Source organism: Centroberyx gerrardi, chromosome 7 (assembly GCF_048128805.1).
Source record: "Centroberyx gerrardi isolate f3 chromosome 7, fCenGer3.hap1.cur.20231027, whole genome shotgun sequence".
NCBI lineage: Eukaryota > Metazoa > Chordata > Actinopteri > Beryciformes > Berycidae > Centroberyx > Centroberyx gerrardi.
In genome coordinates this window covers 24,129,327-24,152,922 of record NC_136003.1, presented here as the reverse complement: position 1 = coordinate 24,152,922, position 23,596 = coordinate 24,129,327, and the positions used below count along the sequence as shown (strand labels likewise).

At 42.1% G+C, this 23,596-nt stretch overlaps 3 protein-coding genes across 6 annotated transcripts in view; 1 reads left to right on the top strand and 2 right to left on the bottom strand.

Moving 5' to 3' along the window:
* stat5a (signal transducer and activator of transcription 5a) overlaps positions 1–4,060 on the bottom strand; it is a 58,770-nt gene extending 54,710 nt beyond the window's left edge. The window contains exon 1 of one of the 2 annotated variants that reach the window (XM_071916998.2): positions 3,909–4,060. In XM_071916998.2, the coding sequence (XP_071773099.1) occupies positions 3,909–3,943 (35 nt within the window). In that variant the 5' untranslated portion in view covers positions 3,944–4,060. The remainder of the gene's footprint in view (positions 1–3,908) is intronic. The other variant, XM_078284421.1, reaches the window with a different exon arrangement.
* Positions 1–23,596, top strand: part of nkiras2 (NFKB inhibitor interacting Ras-like 2) — a 415,504-nt gene that overhangs the window by 338,768 nt on the left and 53,140 nt on the right. The window lies entirely within an intron of this gene.
* stat3 (signal transducer and activator of transcription 3 (acute-phase response factor)) lies at positions 8,166–22,894 on the bottom strand. Of its 3 annotated transcripts, none has more exons than XM_078284422.1 (24): positions 22,692–22,894; positions 19,182–19,310; positions 18,188–18,431; positions 17,947–18,039; positions 17,752–17,833; positions 17,470–17,570; positions 15,963–16,114; positions 15,306–15,464; positions 15,003–15,095; positions 14,798–14,857; positions 14,639–14,668; positions 14,424–14,517; positions 14,285–14,332; positions 13,989–14,072; positions 13,137–13,235; positions 12,868–13,003; positions 12,711–12,763; positions 12,526–12,620; positions 11,827–11,966; positions 11,506–11,727; positions 11,299–11,341; positions 10,183–10,242; positions 8,886–8,983; positions 8,166–8,759 (listed from the first exon to the last, which is right to left on the bottom strand). In XM_078284422.1, exons 1-24 carry the CDS (start codon positions 22,694–22,696, stop codon positions 8,707–8,709), a joined length of 2,373 nt encoding a protein of 790 aa, XP_078140548.1. In that variant the 5' UTR covers positions 22,697–22,894; the 3' UTR covers positions 8,166–8,706. The 3 variants fall into 3 exon arrangements, with proteins under 3 accessions (XP_078140548.1, XP_078140549.1, XP_078140550.1); XM_078284423.1 differs by having other exon boundaries at positions 19,182–19,331; positions 22,707–22,894; XM_078284424.1 differs by lacking the exon at positions 10,183–10,242.

The window sequence follows — 23,596 nt, the reverse complement described above, 5'->3', positions numbered from 1 at the left end:
GCTTACAGAGGGGTATTGTGCAAATAGGAGGAAATGATTAATCCCAACCACTTGTGTCCATTCTATCTCCCTTCTGGACTTTCTTTACAATGTCTCCTTGCACAATTTAAAATCACAGCAATAAAAAGGGAAGCACCGGCAGCAACATTCAAGGGAACTCAAGTGCTCGCTGTTAGCCACCGTCTTCTTCCTTCACACGGCTGAGGGGGAGCCTTCCTTCGAGCGTGCTGGCTATTCTGGTTGTGTCACCGAGATAATACCCCAAGGCCTTATCATGCGTCTCAGTGGCTGGAACGCATGGTTGCCATCCCCTCCCACTTACTCACTGAACGTCAAGTCAATGAAAGTTAGACTGAGAGAGAGACAGAGAAAGAAATACAGAGACAGAAGGAAAGACAGAGACATCAGAAGAGAGAGAAAGAGAAAGAGAGAGAGAGAGAGGTGCATCTTGTGAAACTACTGATAACATCCTTCAGTAGTAAAAAGCTGATGGCAGTCCTTGAATTCGAGTCTTGTGTGGAGCGAGCAGCAGCGATCATGGGACAGGAGAACATGCTATGGATGTCAACAATCAGCAAGGCTATTTGGCAGATGGATCAGAGCGTTCCAGTGCAGCGGCCTAGTCCAGGCTAAGAGCTCACGGTCACATGACCAGCGGATTAGCGTTAGCCCAACTGAAAGGGGGAGGGGGGTTTGGGTGCGTGTCACCACATGCTTCCTGATCACTTCCCTCTGAATGTGTCTCCCTTTCTCTTTCACTCTGGGAACCACACCCTAGCACTCATGTGTAAGAGTGGGAATCGCACTCTTACACATGCTACACATTTTAAGGCTCAAGCAAGGAAGCCTCTCAAAGCTACATCAGTGAGTTTTATCCCCCCATGACCCACCCATAAGGTCCCAAAAAAGTTTCACAAAACAACTGGATCGCAGGCAACTGAAATCCCTGGTCTGCCTCCCTTTATCTCCTTCATCCCTCTATCCTCTCCTCCACTGTATCAGATCAGCCAGAGTCAACAGTGTATAAGTGATTCTGACAAAACCTGAGTCACATCTCAGTCAGATCAAAAAACCACACACATCAATCTAATCAGCCAACTTCCAGGTACTCATGATGCCAGTGCTGAGAATATGTCAGCTGTCCTTCCAAATAAGACCCTCCAGACACACACACACACACACACACACACTTACTCAAATGTTCTCATCAGCCCTTCCAGTCTTGCTGAACCCTACACTTGCCTGGCAGTGGGGAAAGTCAAGAAGTGGGAAGAAGTGAGAAGCGTAGACAGGCTTAAGGACATGCCATGCTGTGAGCACATGGCGCAGCAGAGCGCTTAGAGACTAAAGCTTTGGGTTCCTCCTGTCTCCCTGCTGCTTGTCTTTCTGTGTGGGGCTTTCTGTCAGGACAAGTTGTGCCAGCCAATTCATGCCTGGCCAGCGTGCCGTGTCCCCGCGCCACCCCCAAAACCGCCTCTTTTTCTCTAGAAACCTGGACGACCCTGCCTTGGCACCGTGCACCACCAGTTACAGTGTAAGGGACACAGGGAGTGTGCAGGGCAACATGGTGCGTGCCAACAGGGGAAAATGCTAAGAATGATTTAGATTACAGCTCCCTTTATTGATCAGCAGAGCAAATATCCAGAAATGACCAATACAAGCAAGATAAGAAAAAGAATATTGGCAAGGAAGGATTACTAATATGGCTTGTCAACATTGACCAGAGCCAAGCTAAGGTCATGACACATACAGAGAGGAGCAGAAAACCCAATCAGCCGCTAAACAAGAGAGCTTCAACAAATGAACCCTTGCTATTGCAGTGTCAGGGAGAAAAGACGCAGAAACCGGTCAGAGAGCCTCTACAAACTGCCTTCATGCAGCAGCCACAAGTGGGAGTGTTACTATAGTGGACAGTTGGCATTAGGAGTAATGTAATTGTGAGTTATTGGAAGCAATGGGGTACAAAGTCATCACCAGGTGGACTGTAAGATGCTAGAAGAAACATTGCTGATACGTCCAAAGGCAAAAGCACATCAAAGCATTATCGGAGGGAGTCAGCATTCAGCGTGAAGCGAGATGAAAAAGGATGAGTATCAGGAAGGTGGGGTGCAAGTATTGCAGGTGAGCTCATCTGTACATACACAAACACACACACACACACACACACACACGCACCATATTCTGTCACAGAGACATCAAAGCATCGCTGACATTTCAATTCTGTTTGTACGCAAGCACAAACGCCGAGGTCTTGAGTTGTGCATTAAGCCCTGACAGTCAGATCTGTCCTGACCTTTATCGGCCTTCGTCACTTCATCCCTCACATCAACAGGCTAATCCATCCACATAAGAGAATAATTTCAGACACAATGGATCCTATTCGACTGTGTTTTTACAGTTGTGCACATTTACCACACAGCCCATTTCCCTTGGCACAGACCCGGACTGTGATCTGTTTGGCCAAAATTGCTTCTAATCTATTGAAGATCAACCGCTGTGCTGAGCACAAGACAGACAACAATTTCAGCTTTGTGTCTATTTGGCATCATTTTACTGGGAACATATGACAGTGGCCACATGAACAGAGTTGGGCTGCAGTAACAGGCCTACTGTTTCTCCTGGCACCTTGGTTGGAGTTATGCATCACTACAATGTTTTCAGAGGAAGCCTTTCTTCAGGAGCCATATTCCCCTGACGAAAAATCACTATAATATTCATACTGAGGCTTAATGTGTGTCTGTGGTACTCAGTTATAAGGTTATAGTGACCTCATTGTTGCTTTATGGTATTTTTTAATCTCATATGGTATCTTTATAATGGTACTCAGTAGTGAGTGACTTATCTGGTACGGTGTCACTATAATATTCCTATAATATTCCTACTTTTGCTGTGATATTTGTATTCTATCCCTCTAAAATTGATCACAGAATTAGTGTTTTTGTTAATGGATATAGATAGCAGTGGGTTATAAGCTATATGCATGGTATATTCAAATATGTGTGAACACTAAAGCGTGGCAAACATGAAGGCTATTCTTGACAGCAGGTAATGACTACTTCTATCCAGCAGCAGTCAGTCAGGCTTTCACCTGTCAAACTTGTGAAGTATGCTCATCACGCCATTACTGGGCTGCTGAGCGCTGTGTAACAGTTATCACCATTATAGCCTCTGCCTATACACACACACAAAAAACCTGTCTGCGCCGTCACACAGTATCTTTACAGCCCTATTTCAGCTGATGTGTTGAGACTTTGTGCCTTAAGTAGGCTACAATGCAATTACAAGACAGGCAAGGCTGGGGGGGAGGCTTGCCCCTTAGGAAAACGTAATCCTACAATAAATTTTACAAAGACGCTGTTTAACTATGGCAGCAAGTAAGTCCTGATAGGAATATTTCGGTAATATTATAGTGACAGGAGGGAAAAAATAGGCTATATAACATAAAGTAAGGTCACTATAAACTCACTAGTACGGGCACACTATACGTACCTGCAGGAATACTATAGGAATATTATAGTGATGCCATAGGAGATTAAAAAAATATATCAAAAAGTACGATAAAGACACACTGTAACTATTACTATAGGAATATTATAGGGGTGTTTTCGTTAGGACAGGGTGCCGAGCCTGTTGATTCAGCAGGGTTAATAAAAAAAAAGAAAGAAAAAAAAGAGAAAGTGAGGAAACAACTGACAGCAATGACAAACTGTAACACGCAAATGTCATTACATGCATGCAAACTGGTTCTTGTAGCTTCAGGGTAGAGGAGCGCTACACCGCACTGAACCCACAGCAGTTTGTTTACAAAGCGCTGTCAGAGCATTCTTTCGCAACAGAGCCCATCAGTGAGGAGAGGACCTTCACCCCGCACACAAACACATGGAAACACGCTCAAGTGTCGCACCTACCGCTGTGGGACGACGGAGGCTGCTGTCCTTTTCATAAAACACAGGGGGAAAGGCTGCAGCGGCGCGAGCGACCTACAACAGGGATCTCTCAGTCAGTCCGTCAGTCGCCTAGTTTCCAACAGTTCGCTGCGCAGTTCACCGCTCACTCTGCCTCGCGCGCGCTCTCTCTCTCTCTCTCTCTCTCTCTCTCTCTCTCTCTCTCTCTCTCTCGCTCTCTCTCTCTCTCTCGCTCTCTCTCTGGGTCTCTCACCCTCTGACAAACCGCCCACTTCCGGCGGTTCTCTCTATGTGTGTGTGTGTGTGTGTGTGTGTGTGTGTGTGTGTGTGTGTGTGTGTGTGTGTGTGTGAGGAATAACACGGGGTAAATTCAGTTCCTCCTGATTTCTGTCAGAGTGATGATTTGGACTAATGCTGGATTCAGGCAAATGGAAGAGGAAGCCTTTACTGACAGGCAATAACAGACACATTATTATTATTATGCTTACTATTATTATTATTATTTGATGTAGTAGTAGTACTACCAGTAGGTAGTAATAGTGGAACAAATAATATGTCATTACTAATATAATAATAATAAGCATAATAAGCATAATAGGTATAATAAGAATCAAGTGAGGGTCATTATTATTCTTATTATCATCAGGAGTAGTATTAGTATGCCTGATTAGTAATATGCATATATATGATGCATAGCCTGTAAATAAAGATAATGAGTACAAATGATGATATTACCAATGATGATTAATTAGCCTACCAATAAAATTGATATAATAAAAACAGCGACAACAAAAACAACAATAATAATAATAGGCTAATTATAATAATTAGAATAATATTAACAACAACAACAATAAACAAAATAATAAGCATAAGAATAAGCATCAAATAAGGGTCATATCCTTATTACTGCACCCCACGTTTCTGTCTCTCCTATCACAAATAATAGGCTAGTGATAAGAAAGTACTAATTACTAATCGGCCTATAATAAATAAATAAATAAATAAATAAATAATCTGTCCAGAGAGAGAGAGTGAGAGAGAGAGAGAGAGAGAAAGAGAGAGAAAGAGAGAGAGAGACAGACAGACAGACAGACAGACAGAGTGTGTACTTAAATCACTCCTATAGTTTTTTTTTCAGGTCATTACATTCAAACTCACTTTCCTGTGACTTGCTGTGATCAAAGGTGTTCTCTGCTGCAGACTGGCTGATTAGATTAAGTCTAATCTAAATCTTCAATCCAACTCGATGAATCGCTTCCAAATCTATTTCCCTCAAACTGGAGCAGGGCGACACCTGGCGGCGCGAGGCCGGGACTCAATTCAACTGATATTTGTATTGTAGGTAAATACAGAATCAGCGGTTTATCAGGAGGTAAACCCACCTTAACTCCGTTTACCCGCGTTTTAGACTTCACCTAACGTTTTAGGCTGATATAATATATCTTTATGAGATTAACTATTATTATTATTATATGAGGATTGGGGGGGGGGGGGGGGGGACAGAAATTAATACTTTTCTGAAAATGTAATTGATTTTTGTCTTTACTGATTTTTTTGCCTTTTGATGTATAGGATGGTGATAAAATAGAGGACTTATATCAACCGTTCCTCTCTATCACGTGAACATTGAGAGAGAGAGAGAGAGAGAGAGAGAGAGAGAGAGAGAGAGAGAGAGAGAGAGAGAGAGAGAGAGAGAGAACCAGGCCAAATTAATTAGAGGACTGTGCCTGAGGTAACCAGCAGTAAAAGAGAGCCACACAGTTGCCTAGGAGAGAGATGGTTAACAAAACAAACGGAAACAGACCACTGCAACATTTGCACACTTGTTGATTTTCAAAGACAGACAGACAGACATATGCATGTGTTTTTGTGTTTTACTGCATCTTTCTGACCTCACTGATCTCATATCTGGAGGCGACAGAGCCTGGACCAGAATCCAGATACCTGGTTCTGCATGTGCAAGCAGTTATGTGTTGAGTCAGCTACAAACAAAACAAACATAAAGGAAGTCCACTTTGCATTTCCCTACTGACTGCAGCTTATAACACTGTTCCAGGTGCAGATAATGGTTAGATTTTAGCAAAATGCAACATCTTCAGAAGGAAATTTATGGCATAATTAATCTGTAAACCACAAAAAGACACACGAGTGAACTTACATTTTCTCACTTCCCTGTCAGAAAGTCATCATTTACATCAGTCTTTGGCCATTTATCCCCCCCTCCCCTCTCTCTTCCTCTCTCTCTCTCTCACACACACACACACACACACACACACACACACACACACACAAACAAACAAGTCCATACATCAGGCACCCTGTTGAAGCTGAATCAATTCTGCAGACTGATTGGCTGCAGGCCAGTCCTGAAGCTTGACAGTTGCTTCCTGAAACAGCTGAGTCAGCAGCTGCTGACGGTAATAGCTGTGCATCTCCACACCCCCTCATCTCCTCAAACCAGTGTGTGTGTGTGTGTGTGTGTGTGTGTGTGTGTGTGCGCGCGCTCATTTCCCATCACAGAGACAAAGATATACACAAGAGAGAGAGTGAGCTAAAGCTGGAGCGTTGTAGAGGCCTAGTGATGCAGAACTTGCTTTTTCCTGTCAACACTTGGTACTTACTATAAAGAATGAACTATTACGTTTTAAACTATTCTATCTCAGTAGTCACATATTCTCCGAAGGACAGTAGAATTAAGGTGAATGGGAATTTCAGCAGTCAAAATGTGCTAATGTATGAAACTTTTGTGCAGTATTTCTCACATCTATGTAGAAAATGAACCACAGCAGATGAGGATGTAGTGGAGTTGCGTACACACACACACACACAATCTACAATAACGTCAAACGGGCTTTCCAGAAGCTCATCTTTTTTCACCACAGAAGGTCAGGGAAGGCCAAACATCATGTGTTGAAAGACCTGTCATCAAAGGTACTGAGAAAAAAACAGCTGGGTGCATTTTTGTTAGAATCAAAGTGAAAGGAGGAAGTGGTATTTTCCAGCAATCACAGATCAGCCAGTCTGCTAGAAAATTGACAATACCAGGAACAGAGTCTCTTCAGCTTCACTTTCCACCCGCACTAGCACAGGGGCAGAGTTCAGTCGCGGCTGCAGTTAGTGACTGGCTGTGATTAAAACGCTATCGATGACATCAGTGGCGGTGTTCTGTTTTACCGTAAATGCTGTAAAAAACCAAAAACATGGGAATATAAAGCATCTGTATAGACTTCATTCACTGACACATCTCCATGAGACAATTGTTAAGAACTTAAATTCAAATTATTGGTCAAATATTGTTGTCTGTGATCTTTTCTTACTCTCTTAACACTTTAAAATGTGCAATCCCTGAGCAAACCTGCCATGTTTTTGTATCTTTTATTCAAAAAGTCAAGCGTTAGACCAACAGATCATTCGATTTCTTTTAGTGCTAACTCATTTATTACCTCATTTCAAATAATGAATAGTTACAGCATATTTTACAGAAAAACTTCTTTGACATGATATACAGTGGAGCCACAGAAGAGCGTTTCATGAAGTGACGGACAAATATGTGGCTTGCATGGTGGGATAACTCAACAGTAGGGTTTAAAATCAACTGTGTACACTCTTCTTCGTCAGAGTGAAATAGCATTCTGTAACATCTATGGTTATTTAATTTAAATAACAGATGTTTGGCCTAAAGTAAATCATACATAAAGTGATTAACTTGTGTTACATAACAGATGATAACAGGTGAATTCAGGCGCTACAAAAACATCCAACTGCAAATTTCAATGGCAAGTGCAATTCACATTATGACAAATTACAGTATTTAAGGGGGGCTGACAACAAAAACAAAATAACTCGTCTGTGTCTGTTTTCGGAGCACCACATTTCCAGGTTTGCTGCATTGGGATTATACTGCGGATGCAGGAGGCGAGAGAAAATGTCAGGTAATTACTTACAATATTAAGATAAACGACAAGAAAAACGGCTTTCAGACAAATGGCCTTTAGGAGTGACTGAAATTCCTCATCACTTTGGTCTGTTCTTATCTCTACAGTTCTATAACACATCAGATCTGCTCTGCATCAGCAACGTTCAGTTTGGTGATGGAGGCCATAAAGAAATCATTGTAAAGCAACCGGGACATTGTGGAACACTCATGGTGTCACTTTTGGCAGGGATTAAAACAAAGACAAAAATATATAATGTATATATACTGAAAAAGCTCATAAAGTCCATCAATGAAAAGAAGAAAAAAAAAAGAAAAAATAATAATCAGCGGTCAATGTTTAATTCCAGAGCGGCATAGCTTATACAACGATTCTCTTTACATTTTCTTCTACAAAGAAAAACATGAGTTAATACATGAAATCAAAACCATATTAAAGAGTCAAGAAAGCAAAAATACATTTTTTCAAAAAATAAAATTTCTGATACTTCAAGGTACTTTTTTCTTTTTTAAAAACATCCACTGGGATGGTGAAGTACTGCATGGGTGTAGGATGCTGCTTAAAATACAACATGTCAGTATCAATCAACAGTTTCACACATACACAATAAGCTACCAGTGGACTGTCAAATCCTAAAAATAAGTGGCAATGTCTTTAAAAGAAAAACTTTTAAAATCCTTTAAGTCAACATCCTGTGAAAGAGACACAGGAACAAGACGACTCACTGTACAGGGCAGACTGTGTATCGAGGCAGAGTGAAACCTCCATCACAACGTCTATCACAACATAAAAGACAGTATCCCAAGGGAGATATTTAGGAAAAAAGGAGCATGGAAAATACAAACAAACAATTAAAAGTCTCTTCACATAGGTGATGCCACATCAGAGCTCAACTCCATGTCCAAAGTGAGCGAATCTGTGGAAGAAATCCAAATACAGGCATTAATATTAGGTCCAGCTCTACAGTATGAGAGTGTGTGTGTGTGTGTGTGTGTGTGTGTGTGTGTGTGTGTGTGTGTGTGTGTGTGTGTGTGTGACTAACCCAAGGGTCCTGGATTGGCTTCAGCCTCGTTGTGCATCAGGGAGTCCAGGGTGCGAGGCGACATGGGGAACAGGTCGCTGGTGTTTCCAGAGTTTGTGCTGTGGACACACACACACACACAAAAAAAAAAAAAAGACAAAAAACACGTTACACGATGCAAATGGGAATAAGCACCGATGGTCATACACACACTCCCATGTGGGTTCCAGCAGCCATACTGTTCATGTCAGCGGACGTACTTGCAGTCATCACTACTGTGATAAAATCATTACCAGTAGTGATAAGCCATCAGTCAACTACCAACTCGTGTGTGCGTCAGCGACGTCTTCATCACACTGACCACAGGTTTATCACAAGTAAAAAGACTGCGATTCTGCCTCATTAAGTACAGACATCAGTGAGCCTGAGCTTGATTAGTGAAAATGTTACTCCATGAGCCTCATCGTACTCTGAAAGATAATCCAGCCCTCGTGTCAATGCGCAAGTCATCTGTGAAGTTCAGCAAAGATGACAGTGGATGAAAGAAGGGACGGAGCTGTGGAGGAATGTCATTAAATATTTAGATCGAAATGCCAAAGTACATTACGAATAGAGAGGAAAGTAGGAAAGACTGGGCAGATGTTGGGTATGTTACATTCTACTATTTTCCCCGCTTCTTTCTTAGGCAGCACCGAGCACATTGACACGCAGGACTGGTGTATTTATCATCTGACTGGTGTTAATGACAGCTACTCTACAGTCCGCCTCAGCAACAGTAGTGGGTTAGCGCAGTGGATTTAGTGGATCGAACAGGCCATGGTTCAGCTGTGAAGTCTTTTCTTCAACGTTAACAGATAATCCATAAAGATATGTACAATAAAAAAAAATGGTCAAACTGACATGGCTTTTGCCTGTCTCTCTATTTATTTATGGTATTGTAAACCCTTGCAAACCAGAAGGAACTGGAAATTAATTTTTAACTGTAATTGTTGTGCATTAAAATCTGGAATCTGTTACCAAAAGCGTTTTGGACTGTTTAATCCATTCAAATGGATTTGGTTGATGAATTGTGACTAGGAAAGTGACTGTGAAAGAGAGGGTGACCTGAAACAAATGAAAAATTGAATGAAATGGCAGGGAGATGCTCTAGTATTAGGACCAGGCAAAGTGGGCTGTGAGTTGGAAACAAAAACGGGAGTTAGGTCGTTGGGGGAACTGCACTAATATCCTTTTCCACGCAGCCATCAAACACACACACACAAAGTGAGAGGATGCACACACACACACAGCCCTACATGCCACCTCGCCCAGCGCCTACCCTGGGAACGCGCTCCCAAGCAGCTCACTGTCCGGAAAGTCCATGAACACGGAGGGGCACCTACGGAGACAGGTCAGGATCTCACTGAGCAAACCGGGCAGCAACGCCATTAAACCCACCACCACCATCCAGACCACCTGTGGCTAACTGGCCTGTGCATCCACCCCTCTGATCTCAGTGGACCTCAACTCACACTCACCTGTCGCTGGGACCCCCTTCCCCTCTCATATAGTTCATCCAATGCAAATACACTACCAGTCAAAAGTTTGGACATATGCATTTTTCATATTTTCGAATAATAGTAAATACATCAAAACTATGAAATAACACAAATGGAATTATGTAGTGACCAAAAAAAAAGTGTTAAATAAATCAAAACTATCTTATATTTTAGATTCTTTAAACTAGCTGCCCTTTGCCTTGATGGAAAGGCAAAGGCTTTGGAAAGAAGTTCATACATAGGCATCAACTTCACTATTTATATTTGTCTAAGAAACAAATTTCAAGCATTTAAGCATAAGCCTTTAGATCAAAATGGCTTTAAGATAATGAAAAACACAGTACATTCAATCAGGTGTGTCCAAACGTTAGACTGGTAGTGTATATTTGAGGATGAATCTGCAAGTAATTTCTGGTGAGTGTTAAGAAATGCCACATGCCGCAGCGTGTGCACAGACACATGTAGACAGCATCCAGTAATGGATTTTATCTTCATATTCTCATAATTACTTTTTTATTTCCCTTGTTTTCTCTCACCCAATTAACTGCTAATGGGTATGTATACAGTTTTAGAGGTTTAGACTCCTCTCACATGGTTCCTCCAGGAAAGATGGTGACTCACAGTGAGTAAGAGTGAAAACAGCTTTGTTCTCAGTCCTTTAAAAGGGTAACACTCGTGTTAAAAAAAGAAAAGAACAAAAATTAAACGGGGAAGTGGAGGACGAAACTTGAGCAGGAACTTGCATTGAAAATCTTCTTTCTTTCTGAGAAAAACAAGACGGGGGCCTCGCAACAGCCAATAATAGTTCATATAAGCGGAGGTCACCGAGTGGCATGAGATGTCCTTCCAGTAAATATGGATGACTTTAAGATGAGGGAGGAGAAACAGATACTTACGGGGTAACGCAGATGAATTTCGTCTTCAAGTATGGCTGAATAGCTGTTGGAAATAAAAACAAAACACAAAACTGTTGTTAACTCTTCCCATTAAAACATTTGGCTAAAATTACTGACCCCAATCAAGAAATGACATGTGTACCAAGCAATATGTGTTGTTTCTTTTAAACGGGAAAGATCCCATGGGCGTACGAGGCAATGACTTACTGCTCATAGGGTCTCCTCCCATCTCAGGCTCCGGAGCGGCTTCTGGCCTGCAGTACTTCCCGAAGGCTTCCTCCTTGGGGATTTCAGGGAAGAGGTAGACGAGCGGAGAAACCAGGATGTTGGTGGCGTCCATGATCTTGTAGCCCATGATGATCTCAGCGAAGGACATGCTGTTGAGCTGCTGCTTGGTGTAGGGCTCCACTGACTGGATCTGGGTCTTTCCTACAACACACAAGGAAGCCCAGTGTCACAACAGCAAAAACTCCCGCATCCTGAAAATGGCGCAAGACAGAAAAACACGTTGACTCTCGGTTTCCTCACCGTTGATGTCCTTCTCCACCCAGGTAAATGTGATGCCCCCCTCCTTGCTGCTCTCACTGAAGCGCAGCAGGAAGGTGCCAGGAGGCTTTGGACTCAAGATGGCTCTCTCCCTCTCCTTACTGATGAAGCCCATGATATACCTGCAGAAAGGCAACAAAAAGTTAAAAAGAAATCATGAGCAAACTCTTAAAAGGATGGTCAACCCAGTTAAAAATGTTAATTTTCTTATTTAGCATCACTCCTGAGTACTATGTTCATCATCCACCAAGATTTGAGCATTTCTAACATTCAATAACTGTAATAAAATGGAACTTTTGGGTGTTGCATTTTCTGCCCTTTGGTCAAGCAAGGTTCACTCTACACTGGAGAGAGAGAGCAGCAGCTCCTTAGCAGCCGAACTTGATAAATTCCAAACCTTTTACACAAAACACACCTCTGTTAGTTCAATCTAGTTGTAACTAAAACATACATTGTACTGGCATGCAGAAATCCTGACTGTTAGCCAGGACTAGCCTCTGCTCTTATCAGGGTTCAATACCACTGTTGCCATAAGAGCTCAGAATATGAACTGCATGTCATGAACACTCTCCAATATGGACGGCGGCCAGCAGTCATTCCAGTGACCGCTGGGGGACTGTCCCCCAGTCCCGGCGGCGTTCAAGTCAAGAGCTGGACTGTAAGCACAGCACGACCTCTCACCCTTCATTCCACAGTGCCAGGATGTACTTCTTCACCAGGTCAATAATGTTGTCCAGCCACACCCAGAAGGAGAAGCCTTTGCCAGCCATGTTTTCCTGGGAAGGGAAAGGAAAAATTAGCTCGACCTGAAGCAGCACAATGGCAGGATGGCAGATTGAATCATGAGTGATGAGTAGGTGACGTACCTTGCAGAACTTGGCCCAGGTGATCTGACAGCCGGAGTAGTTGACACAAGGCCCTGGATTCACAACAACAGCATTAATATTAGACATTATATGACACTGGATAATGCGAGTGGACAGTCTTGAGCATTAGTGGAGGCATTCAGGCGCGTCGTCTCACCTAGTAACTTCTCAGCCAGCGTGGTGAGCTGCTCGATGGTCAGGCCTCTCTTGGTGGTGGAGGAGAACTGCCAGCTGAGCACCTCAGCCACCTGGTCCCATGTCCCTACTGGAGGCTTGGTGAAGAAGTTCACATTCTGCACAAAGAGACACACTGGTCAAAATGTATCAAACCATCTCCTTTTTAACTCAAAGCTACAATTGAAATGTGTAGCACCAAGATTTCAGCAGCCGAGTTCAGCTACACTCCACCAGGGGGTGCTGTCTTACCTTGGGGTGGTTGGTGAGCATGTTGTACCACAGGATGGAGGCCCAGGCGTTGGGCATCTGGCAGATGTTAGAAATGACGACCACTGGCAGGGAGTGAGTCTACACCAACAGAAACAAAAGAAAACTTCAGTATGATCTATGCTTCTTTCTCTTGTTTGAATCGCTTTCCAAATCCTTTCAGAAATTGACGTTCTGCTTCTTCTTCTAGTGTGTGTTTGTCCATTTGAGTGTTTATCCTCGTAATAGGACTTCTGGAGCAATTCCTCCCGCCTAAGTGAGGCTGATTAGAGAAGATTAAACTCTAACATGAATACTCTCTCTTCACCGTTTTGCTACATTGGCACATCTGAACACAGACACCTGACACACAAATATGCATAAGTAACATTATCCTTTATTTACTGTGCCAACAACGTGTAAATAACCTTGGATAATGTGTTTTTGGCTGTATTGGTGGCATGTTTACACAGACGCTGTATTGTTCCTAACCAGACAAATTCTTCCTGCGTCACAGCAAGGCCAGGTTGTGGCACTATTAAAGGCTGTGGCACTGATGGTGGGGTAACTGGGGACATATCAGTAGGTGGGTTGATGAGCACTGCAATGAATGAGGAACAGATTTGATTACAAGCTCATCTACATGCTGTGGAGATGCCAGTCTGGGGGAAGCCGTGAGCCGGAGGTTCAGTATGATAATGACTCATTCATCAAGATTGTGTAGTTTTGCTTTCTGATTTACGGACTGAAAGAGATTTTTATTACTTGATCAAGTTCTTATGTGGCATTACACTTACGAAACTGATAATACAGAGAAACTTCTCACAGTCCATGACACTGAGAATTGATCCTCACCTCCAGATCAATCTTCAGGCCTTGGTGATAGACCTCTGTCTCAAAGGTGATAAGGTGGAGCTCTTCTGTGACGATCAGAGAAGCCTAGAGAAAAAACTTTGGTCAGACCTCTATTGAATAGATACAAATTTTACTGTATGTGTTGCTCCTGTCTATCAGAGCTCATGAAAGAAGTTCATTACATAAGTTAACTGTAAACTGTTAACTGTACAGCCTTATACATAGAATATCTGCTCTCTCAACACGCAATTTGGGCATTCAATTACACCATGACAAGTGTTAGAAATAGTTCTCACATCGCTATTGGTCCGGCCGCCATTACCACACCTCTGCTCTCTCAGGGTCTGTAACAAACAGGAAGTCAGCAGTCAAACAGGCTATTATCAAACAAGTTCATCATCGCCAACTGTAAAGTGTTTTGCCTCTTTAACTCACCAAGTGTTTAAACTCGGCTGACAGGCTGCCATTGTTGGATTCCTCCATATTCATAACTTTTGTGTTGGTGCCCAGGATGTTAAACTTCCGGGACCTAAGAATATCAAGGTATGGCAGAAAGAGGGAGTTATTGACAGCCTCTACACAATATAAATGCTCAAGACTTGAAATACTGAAGAAAAGCAAGAGTAGCAAGAGCATTCTGAAAATCTTACCCTCGAATAGCAGCCACATCCCCCGATTCCCTGAAAAATAAATAGTTTAAAATCAGTGAAGTGGAACTTTCTTTGGGAGCAGAGCATGCAAGATCCTGAGCCATGTGCATGTCTCTGACTGACCTAGACTCATAAAAAGTGTTAGAAACTTAAACTCACTTGTCAATACAAACTTTAATCTTCAGCTGGTAATTGAGTTCAGGAAACTTGACCAGTAACCTGGAAAAGTAAAAGAGAAACCAATGCATACATTAGTCCTTGCCCTCCTCATTTGTATGGAATGCCCATCAGGTTTCCATTAAAGGGTATTAAATTATGTATTTGGTTGCTGCTATATACAAAGTTGCAGAAGCCTGTATCTTACCTGACTTTGTTGGTGAACTGCACTCCTGTTTTGATGACCAGTGGTCTGTCCGGATGCATGGGCATACAAGGCTGTCGTTCAACCACAAAAGCACTAGAACACAGAATGGGTTATATTTCAGAGCGGAGTTTCCAGCAAACATCGTAATAACACCATTTGTAAAAGCCGGTGAGAACATCTAGATTACACAAAAGTGTCTGATGAATATTTAATGCGATGGAAGCCCATATCCAGGAATCTGTGGTGTCAAGCCATTAGCGAAAATGTGTTTGGGTAGATGCACAGAGGGGATTCGACACACACCTCTTCATCAGGTTTCTGAACAAGTCCACGATCTTCTCCTCCAGGGCGGGCCGGTGCTGGATGATGGGGTCTCCTTTGTAGGACACCTTCTGCTGCAGCTCCTCCAGCTTCTTGATCTGCTGACGGATCTGGAGCTGGGACTCAGCCAGGGATGTGATCCTGGTCAGGAAATTACATTCAATTTGAGTCAAACGTCCTGGAAGAAGTACTTATGGATCATGCCTCTAGCTGGTTATATCGAGTGATTATGACGGTGTCAGGAGAGTGGAGCATATTACAACAAAGAAATGCTTTAGTTTAGGTCTTTCTAGATGATGGTGGATCGCAAAAAGGAAAAGTAGGGCTGTGTAATTATGGTTTAAAGGATAATCCTGATTATTTTTTTAGACATTATCATCACGATTATTAGTAACGATTATGAGTCTTGATGACTTGAAGAACAAAATTATTTTACTGCATTTTAGGCAGCTTATATCAACACCATTCACCATTTTCAGCTACAATGGACGTTCTAAATGAAATTAAATTTTTCAATATTGCTGATAGGTCAATATTATACAACTATTAACTGTGGAAACTACAATCAAGCTATCATACGCAATTAACTGTGCAGCCTTGAGGAAACGTTTGTTTTCCCTTGGTGGAGCTTTGGGTTACCATGTCTCCAGGCGGTCCAGGCAGATGTTGGGCGGTCCTCCAATACAGGCAATCTGCTGCCTCCGCTTCCAGTCAGCCAGTTCTTCATCTGTCAGGTTCTTCTGAACAAAGTCCATGGCGGTCAGCAGGCCTCCCATCTCTGTCACAATTTGCTACAAGAGATAACCAGCACGTCGTAAGTCAACCAAGATGACAATCACAGTAACGTCACTTAGGGCTGAACGATTTTGAAAAAATATCTAATTGCGATTATTTTGACTCATATTGCAATTGCGATATGATTTGCGATATTAGAGGGAACGATAATTTTTACATCATTATTCTCATTTTCATTGAAAAACGTATTAAAATGATTATGGTGTGATTTTTGCGGGGATCTGCACCAAACAAAGATGTTTTCTTAAGTCTGTAGAATATGATGTGTAGGCCAGGACATCTCTGCAGCACGACAATATTTAATGTAAAATGGTATTTTGACACACATTTCGCCTTTAACAAATATTGTGCCTCCTGCGATTTGAAAATTGCAGTAGACCATATTGCGATTTTGATAAAATTTTGATTAATTGTTCAGCCCTAACGTCACTCCTTCTCCTGTAGGAGCCCCCTCCCTCTGACTCGGTATTTAAATACAGACTTAGGACCCAGGTATTCAGTACAGGCTACAACTTTACAGGGTGCTACGTGTAGCATTCTTAAACATCAATATATCATAGTCAAATTAATTGAGACACCTTGGTATAATTAATGTAAACAAATGAGTCCATGGTTGAGATGATTGGAAGCTTTATCTCACGCCAGTAGTTAGTGCTAGCGTTTCTCAAAATTAAGATTTCCCATTGGTTCCTGTTGCAAAGAGAATGTTGCTACTTTTCCCAAATCCGCCTCCCTGCATCGCTCTGCATGCATTTGTTTTCTTTTTCCTTCAGATGATAAACATGCTGGATGAGTAAGCCTTTCACTTATTCCACTTTTTGCCACTGCAAGAAACTCTTCAAGTTTTAGCTCCATTTGCACTGGAAGAACAGCTCCCTCTTTTTCTGTTTTGAGACATAAAACAATCCTATTCACCATCCAATTTCCTTTGAAATCTGAACCGGTAGCAAACAATGTAAAATGCAGTGTAGAGGCCGGTAGAGGCTGCCAATCTTGTCGGCGAAGGTCTCATTTGTTTACAGTAATTATACTAATGTCTCAAAGTTAATGTGGTAATCATTTATTATGAATCATTTATTATCTATCGTCATTTAACGTCATTTTATCAGCTACTCATTTGTTTCTCCTTTGATGATTTAAGTCTGCTACTCAAACATACGTGTGGGCACATGCACGCACACACAGATGCGTACCTGCACGGCCATTTCTTTGAGTTTGTGATGTAGTTGTTCTTTCTTGTTTTAACTATCATTGCATTTATCTATTGTTGTGTCCCTTGTTTTCTGTAAAGCACTTCATGACAGTCCTGCTTGTTTAAGTTCCTTCTATGTGTGTTTTTGACTCGACTCACCCTCCTCAGCTGGTCCAGGGCACTGAGCATCTGTTCCAGCTGGGCCATCTTCTGTCTGGTAGCAGCTGCCTGGCTATTTCCATTCAGGTCCTGGGACAACTCTGAACAAAGACAGGCCGGACATGTCAGTGAGCCAAGAAATTAGATGCATTTAATCTATTCCAAAAAGGTCACAAAATCCTTTTATCAATGCTTGTCTGAGCACAGACAAAGTTAAAATGTTTCCAATAGACCAATATCACTGCTAAACCTAAGAAAACATCAGTTAGAATTGAACTATACCTCCTTGGCTTTTCAGTGTCTTGTAATTGAAATCAAAGTCATCCTGTAGGTTCTCAAGCATTTTCATCTTCTGTTCCATATCCTGGGGAAGAACAGATGATACTTTGCATATTTATGTCAAGATATACACATTGAAACAGCGTGACTACTCTTTATATTACATGTTTATTCAGTGTCAGTATCATGGAAGCTCACCTGCACCCTCTTCCTGATGTCTTGGAGGTTGTGCTCCAGGATCTGCTGCTTCTCCGTCACTACCGTCCCGGTGGGATGGGCGGTCTGGCCATCCTACAGGGGAAAGATAAACATATAGTACACTGCATCGCCTATCAATGTCTTTATTAATGATTAAAAGTTATGCAAGTTGGTTTGAATGCTATACCATATCAAATTCATGGACTGAAGTCTATAGATAGGGTGGTGCAGTGTTCCCTACCTGTGCAGCGGTAGTGGCAGTCTGCAGCAGCCTCTGCTCCTCCCACAGACAGCGGGCCACAATGCGGGCGATATCCATGGGCTTCTCCAAGTACTTGCTCTGCAGATGCTGCTTAATCCTGCGCAGGTTGTGCTGGTAAAGTACATTATTCTCCTGCAGGAAACGGCTATACTGCTGGTCTATCTCCCCCAAGAGGTTGTGGAACACCAGCGTGGCATGCGACTCCTTACTGGCAGCGTAAGCCCTAGAGAAGGAAAAGAAAAGGTGATCAGAATACTAGTTTGGGGGGGGAATGGCGATTTCTAGTTCATTTCCAGAGCTGACAAAGGGTCAGTTCTGACTTGCCCCCCACCCCACCTTCATGCCATCACCACAACCTGCTCTTTGGATCTCATCAAAACACCCTGTGTCCCACCCATGGGTGCACCAGGGGCTAGCTAACATCCGCGCAAGTCAAAGCCCATCAACCTTGCACTTTTCAACGCAGCCCAGAGAATTGTTTGGAGAAAAAATAACAAGCCATCTCTGGATTTCTTTTCCTCTCATCTTTATTACTACTTGACAGTGTCTTCATCCAGACCGCTCATGCTGGCATAGCATGCTTAAAGTGAAACAAAGAGAAGCAAAAAGCTATGCTATCAGACAGCATCAGAATGCTTGAGATAAAATCTTCCCTTGGGTATTTGTATTTGTCAAAAGGCCTCATCTCTGAAAGCTTAACATGTTCAGGTGCACATTTGGAATATGTACAAGATCCACATAATTGTGTCATGAGGAAGAAAATCGCTCTTTGTCTGGCAGGCTATGAGCAAGTCATGGTAAGTGGCTCTCTGCCAGTACATCTATATGACTACTACTCTCCTTAAAATGACACATATAAAAAGCACCTTTGTTAGGTCTGAAGGGAGTGGAGGATAAATGCAATTTAATGAAAAGTTAACAATTTTATCAAACGGGTAAAACAAATGTTTTCATATTTCTTTACGATACCCACCAGTCCTGGCTCTCGATCCAGGGGGCGAGGAACTGTCGCAGCTCCATGGGGAAACTGTCGCTGTACAGGTGGTAGAGCTGCTCCAGATACCTGGTCTCCAGCTGCTGTAACTGGTTCCACTGCGCCATCCTGACTCGCGCCTCCTCAGCCCTGCACAATCAGAGGTAGGCAATAACATGAAGAAAATGACACGCCCATAGGATGTCTTCAGGCATTACAAACCACAGCGCCACATGTCTTACTAGAATAACTATCACACTGGCCAAAGAGAAACAGCTAGCTGTCAGGTTTTGCCTGCTTTCACAGGAAACTTCAAAAGCCAAGGAGAAAACGATGACAGGCTGACGGGAGGCCTACTATTTAGCACAGTAACTTCCTGTTCAACGAAACACACCGCCTCCTCCAAGAAATATAGATGAACATGAACAGCTGTCACCTCGATAAGCAGATAGGAGTCAATGCTCTTTGGCCGAGCTTTATTCACTAGAAACAATGAAGAGCATGCTGACTTTTCTTTTCTTGGTTGTTGTTGATGAGGAAAAGCTATGCTAGGTATGGATTTGAATCAGGAGAAAACTGTAGACTTCTGAGCACAAGAGGGTTTGCTTATTTTTATTTTCTCCATTATTCTGAGGAACACAATGCTACTTGGATAATATACTCTCATTTAATCCTCACTCAACTGCTTTCAGAGACAATTGTTGTCTATCAGCCCCAAATGGCAGCATCTGCCAACCCTCTCATCTTACCAACAGCAGGCTACATCGTTCCCTAGAGGCTCCAGACTAACAATGATCACAGACACTGAGCAAGCCCAACAGAGAAATGTCTCCTCTAGCCTTCATATTAAATGGCAGAGAACATTTTTTCAACTGAAGCCTCTCACTAATCCGATCTTTTATTGTTGCATTATGGCCTAAACTCTGAAGTGTTCACTTGTACAATAAATTCGCACGATGATGAGTCAGACATACTGAAACTAGATTTAAAAAAAACTACAATCAGTGCTTTCTGTTTCCTAAAGCAATGCCAAAATACTTTTAAAGGTACACATTTGACAATGCTAGGAAAAAACCCCAACTGATTATTTGCATTAGTGCTGAATCTACACCTATGTCCATGTCTCAGTGTCAATCATGCTGTACACGATGAATTATTTTTTGTACATTACTTAGGCCTATTTATTATTTACTTTATTGTTAGTTTGAACACTCAAGGCAGGTCAAGTCTCACTCAGTAATTCATTTAGGGCAAACGGAAATCTAAAAATAATCAAGATGACTTTGGAGGCAGAAACTATTCTTCAGGTTTCATCCAAATCATGGCACTGGGTCAAAGCAACCACAAGTATTTAGCCATAACATTGAATTCTCAATGACATCACACATGGTGAGGGTTTTTTTTTTTTTTTTTTTTTTTTTTTTTAGGGACGCAAAGCACAAATCCTCTCACAAACGTGGCACAATTTGACCCCCCTTCCTCTTTCACTGACATATGAAACAGGTACATCTCTGCAGTGTGGATTTCTGTGCATGTGGAAACCATAAGAGGATCGCAGCACAGAGCTGCTGAGTCATCATCATATGTGCGTAGACTATTTTCCTTTCAGTTTTCACCATCTGAATTACTTGCTTCTGCTATTATACAAGAATTTTGATTTGGCGGTGTTACTTCTGCTAAAAGAGCTCCCAATGGATCCATAATTACAAACAGTATCTCAATGTATTATTATTTCTATGATACACTGTAGGCTACCAGACTAGCCAAAGACAAATGGAGGCTCATAAAACGTCAGTTGTGAAACTTCCTTGTGCAGTGTGACCCTTAGCTTATAGGGTAATATATTTCCACTATCTATCATGTCTTCTTCCTATGTATTGTGCAAAAACTCACTGACCCATAAACTCATCACCAAACCAACTGGTTGGACTGCGCTGCTAAATGGCAGAGACCCTCTGTGATAACTCTGCAGGATTATCAATAACACAGCTGTACAGTCACAGAAGTACCATAAAACCATTTTATTATTATTATTATTATTATAGTAGTAGTAGTATTATTATATGTCTGTTGGTTCCTGATGTGACAAATATAATTGCTTCATACCACACCGATCCTAACAACCAATCAGTCACTGGTATGTCAAAACCAACTCTCAGATGGTAAAGGGAAAAGCTCATTTGGATGTAGAAGCTCAAACAAAGATATTGTCAATTAAGTAGCTCCTAAATTTGTCTCTAGGTGATATATTACAGATTAGAGCCTTGGTGGACACTTGGGAGAGATGTGTGCATTCACTGATCCGGTTCAAAGTGTGTAAGGTAGATATTTCATATGTGAACTGCGTATCTTTGTCTGACTCCATTCCATCCATCATTTTGGAATCTCCAGAGTGTTGAAACTCTCTCTAAAGGTTAGAGAGGCCTGACTGTAGGAACCTGACTTTGGACGTGAAACCTGCCAGGCCAGACATGTGTGTGCTGCTGGCACAGTTTCCAAAGCTCACAGGTCATGTCCAACAGACACTAAAGTACAAAGTGATTCCTGAAAACATGCCATTGGCATTCCTGGAAGTATTTCCTTGAAAAAACAATAACCATGCCAAGTTTTCACTGTCATGGTCATTGCATCAAATGTCATGTTGATGCCAAGAAAAATAGTTCAGTGTAAGTTATACAGTTGAACAAGGTAGTTATCTACTTTATGAGGTGACAGCCAACCACATTGCATGTATATACTTCAAAAACCATGGCCACAGACAACAGTGTCATAAACAAAACACCATTTCACTATGACTAGACAACAGCATGGCTGCACTAAAGGTAATGTTTTGAAAATTCAGATGCTGATCAGATGCTGCCATGAAAGAAAAAAACATCTAAAAAAAAAAAAAAAAAAAGAGGATTCCTCCACTAAACCCTGACTGAGAATTGTGTCAGTGTCAGAGAAATTAAAATGGAATAAAGCTGAAATCCAGGTGCAGGGTGTCAGACATGTTGGCCTGCAGCTGGGATGAAGATGGGCGTGACAAATAAAGACAAACATAAAACAATGACCTAGATTGCACTGCGTCCAGTTTAGCATGGCAGCCACGTTTACTTTGATATTCAGCAGTTTGAGCTACACATTATTTGACAACTGATAAAAGTATGCTGGATCATTATAACATCATCAAATAGAAAAACACGAAGAGACTAGGAAGAGACTTACGCTAGGCATCTTTGGCACAAGTGACAAATCGAGTCAAACCCATACAGCCTGAACAAAAATGTATGTCTCTATATATGAAGATAGGTAACTTTAATCACTTATGTAACCGTGACGTAGGAGGGGGATTCTCTAATGTGAATGTTCACACGCTGCTGCAATCACAATTCACGTTACACTATGAATAGCTGAACTAGCAATACATTAGTGTAGCCTACTATGCAATTATATTGATGTAACATCCTTTGCCTCAGGTTCGAAATGGGAAATAAACGGCAAAAGCAGAAACAAGAAAACGGTAACTTCATAACCGCTTACCTGGCTCGTCGTTGCTACTTTGGAAAGTTTGTCAGGAAAAATATGATAGCTGTCAATATCGGAAAATACTGACAAAAGCAGCCAATGAGTATTTCGGCGAAATTAAAAAACGGACAAAAGCGAGGGAGATGACTCAAAAAGAAAGCAACAATGTCTCTCTCCTCGCCGACACGGAGACCACTTCTCTAAAGCTCACACAGACTTGTTTTTTTTTGTGTTTTTTTTCCAACCCATCCCCTGCACTGCAGCCGCTCCAGCCAGACAAACTCCATGAATTGGTTTATTGACACGCCAGGAAGCCAATAGTAGTCGTGATCTGTCCACTAGCCAATCAGAGTGGAGTATATCACCCGGAGAGGCGGGGCGTAGAGGCAAAGGTTGGTTGAGCGCGTCGTGTTTACTGCTGTCGCAACTGCGCTGTTCCCTCACGACAACCCTCCCTTCGACTGGACGTGAAGGGAAGCCCGCGTTCCTATTGGCGACGGAGGGAGGAAGTTCTCCTCGAGAGAAGAGCAAGGCTGGAAGTCATCTGAATTACTGGCAGCATCTACGTCATCAAGAGTTTAATAACACCAATACAGTATTGACCTACTCTTAATCAGTATTCCTGTCGCTGCTCTACCCAAGGCTGTAGGTGGACCGTAGAAAAAAAACTTCACTTCACATTAGCAAATTGGAAAAAAAAAACTTGTGGATCATATACGTCGACAGCAATTAGTTTATGTGGTGGAAAATGTAATTAATGGGAATACGACATCCAGTGGGTGATCTTCATAAGGCAAACAACCACCAATATACACAAAAGTCAATGATATTTTCAGTTCTTATAAAATCTTATAAAAAAAAAAAAATCATTATAACATTCCTGGGACAGTGTGTCTGTGGTACTC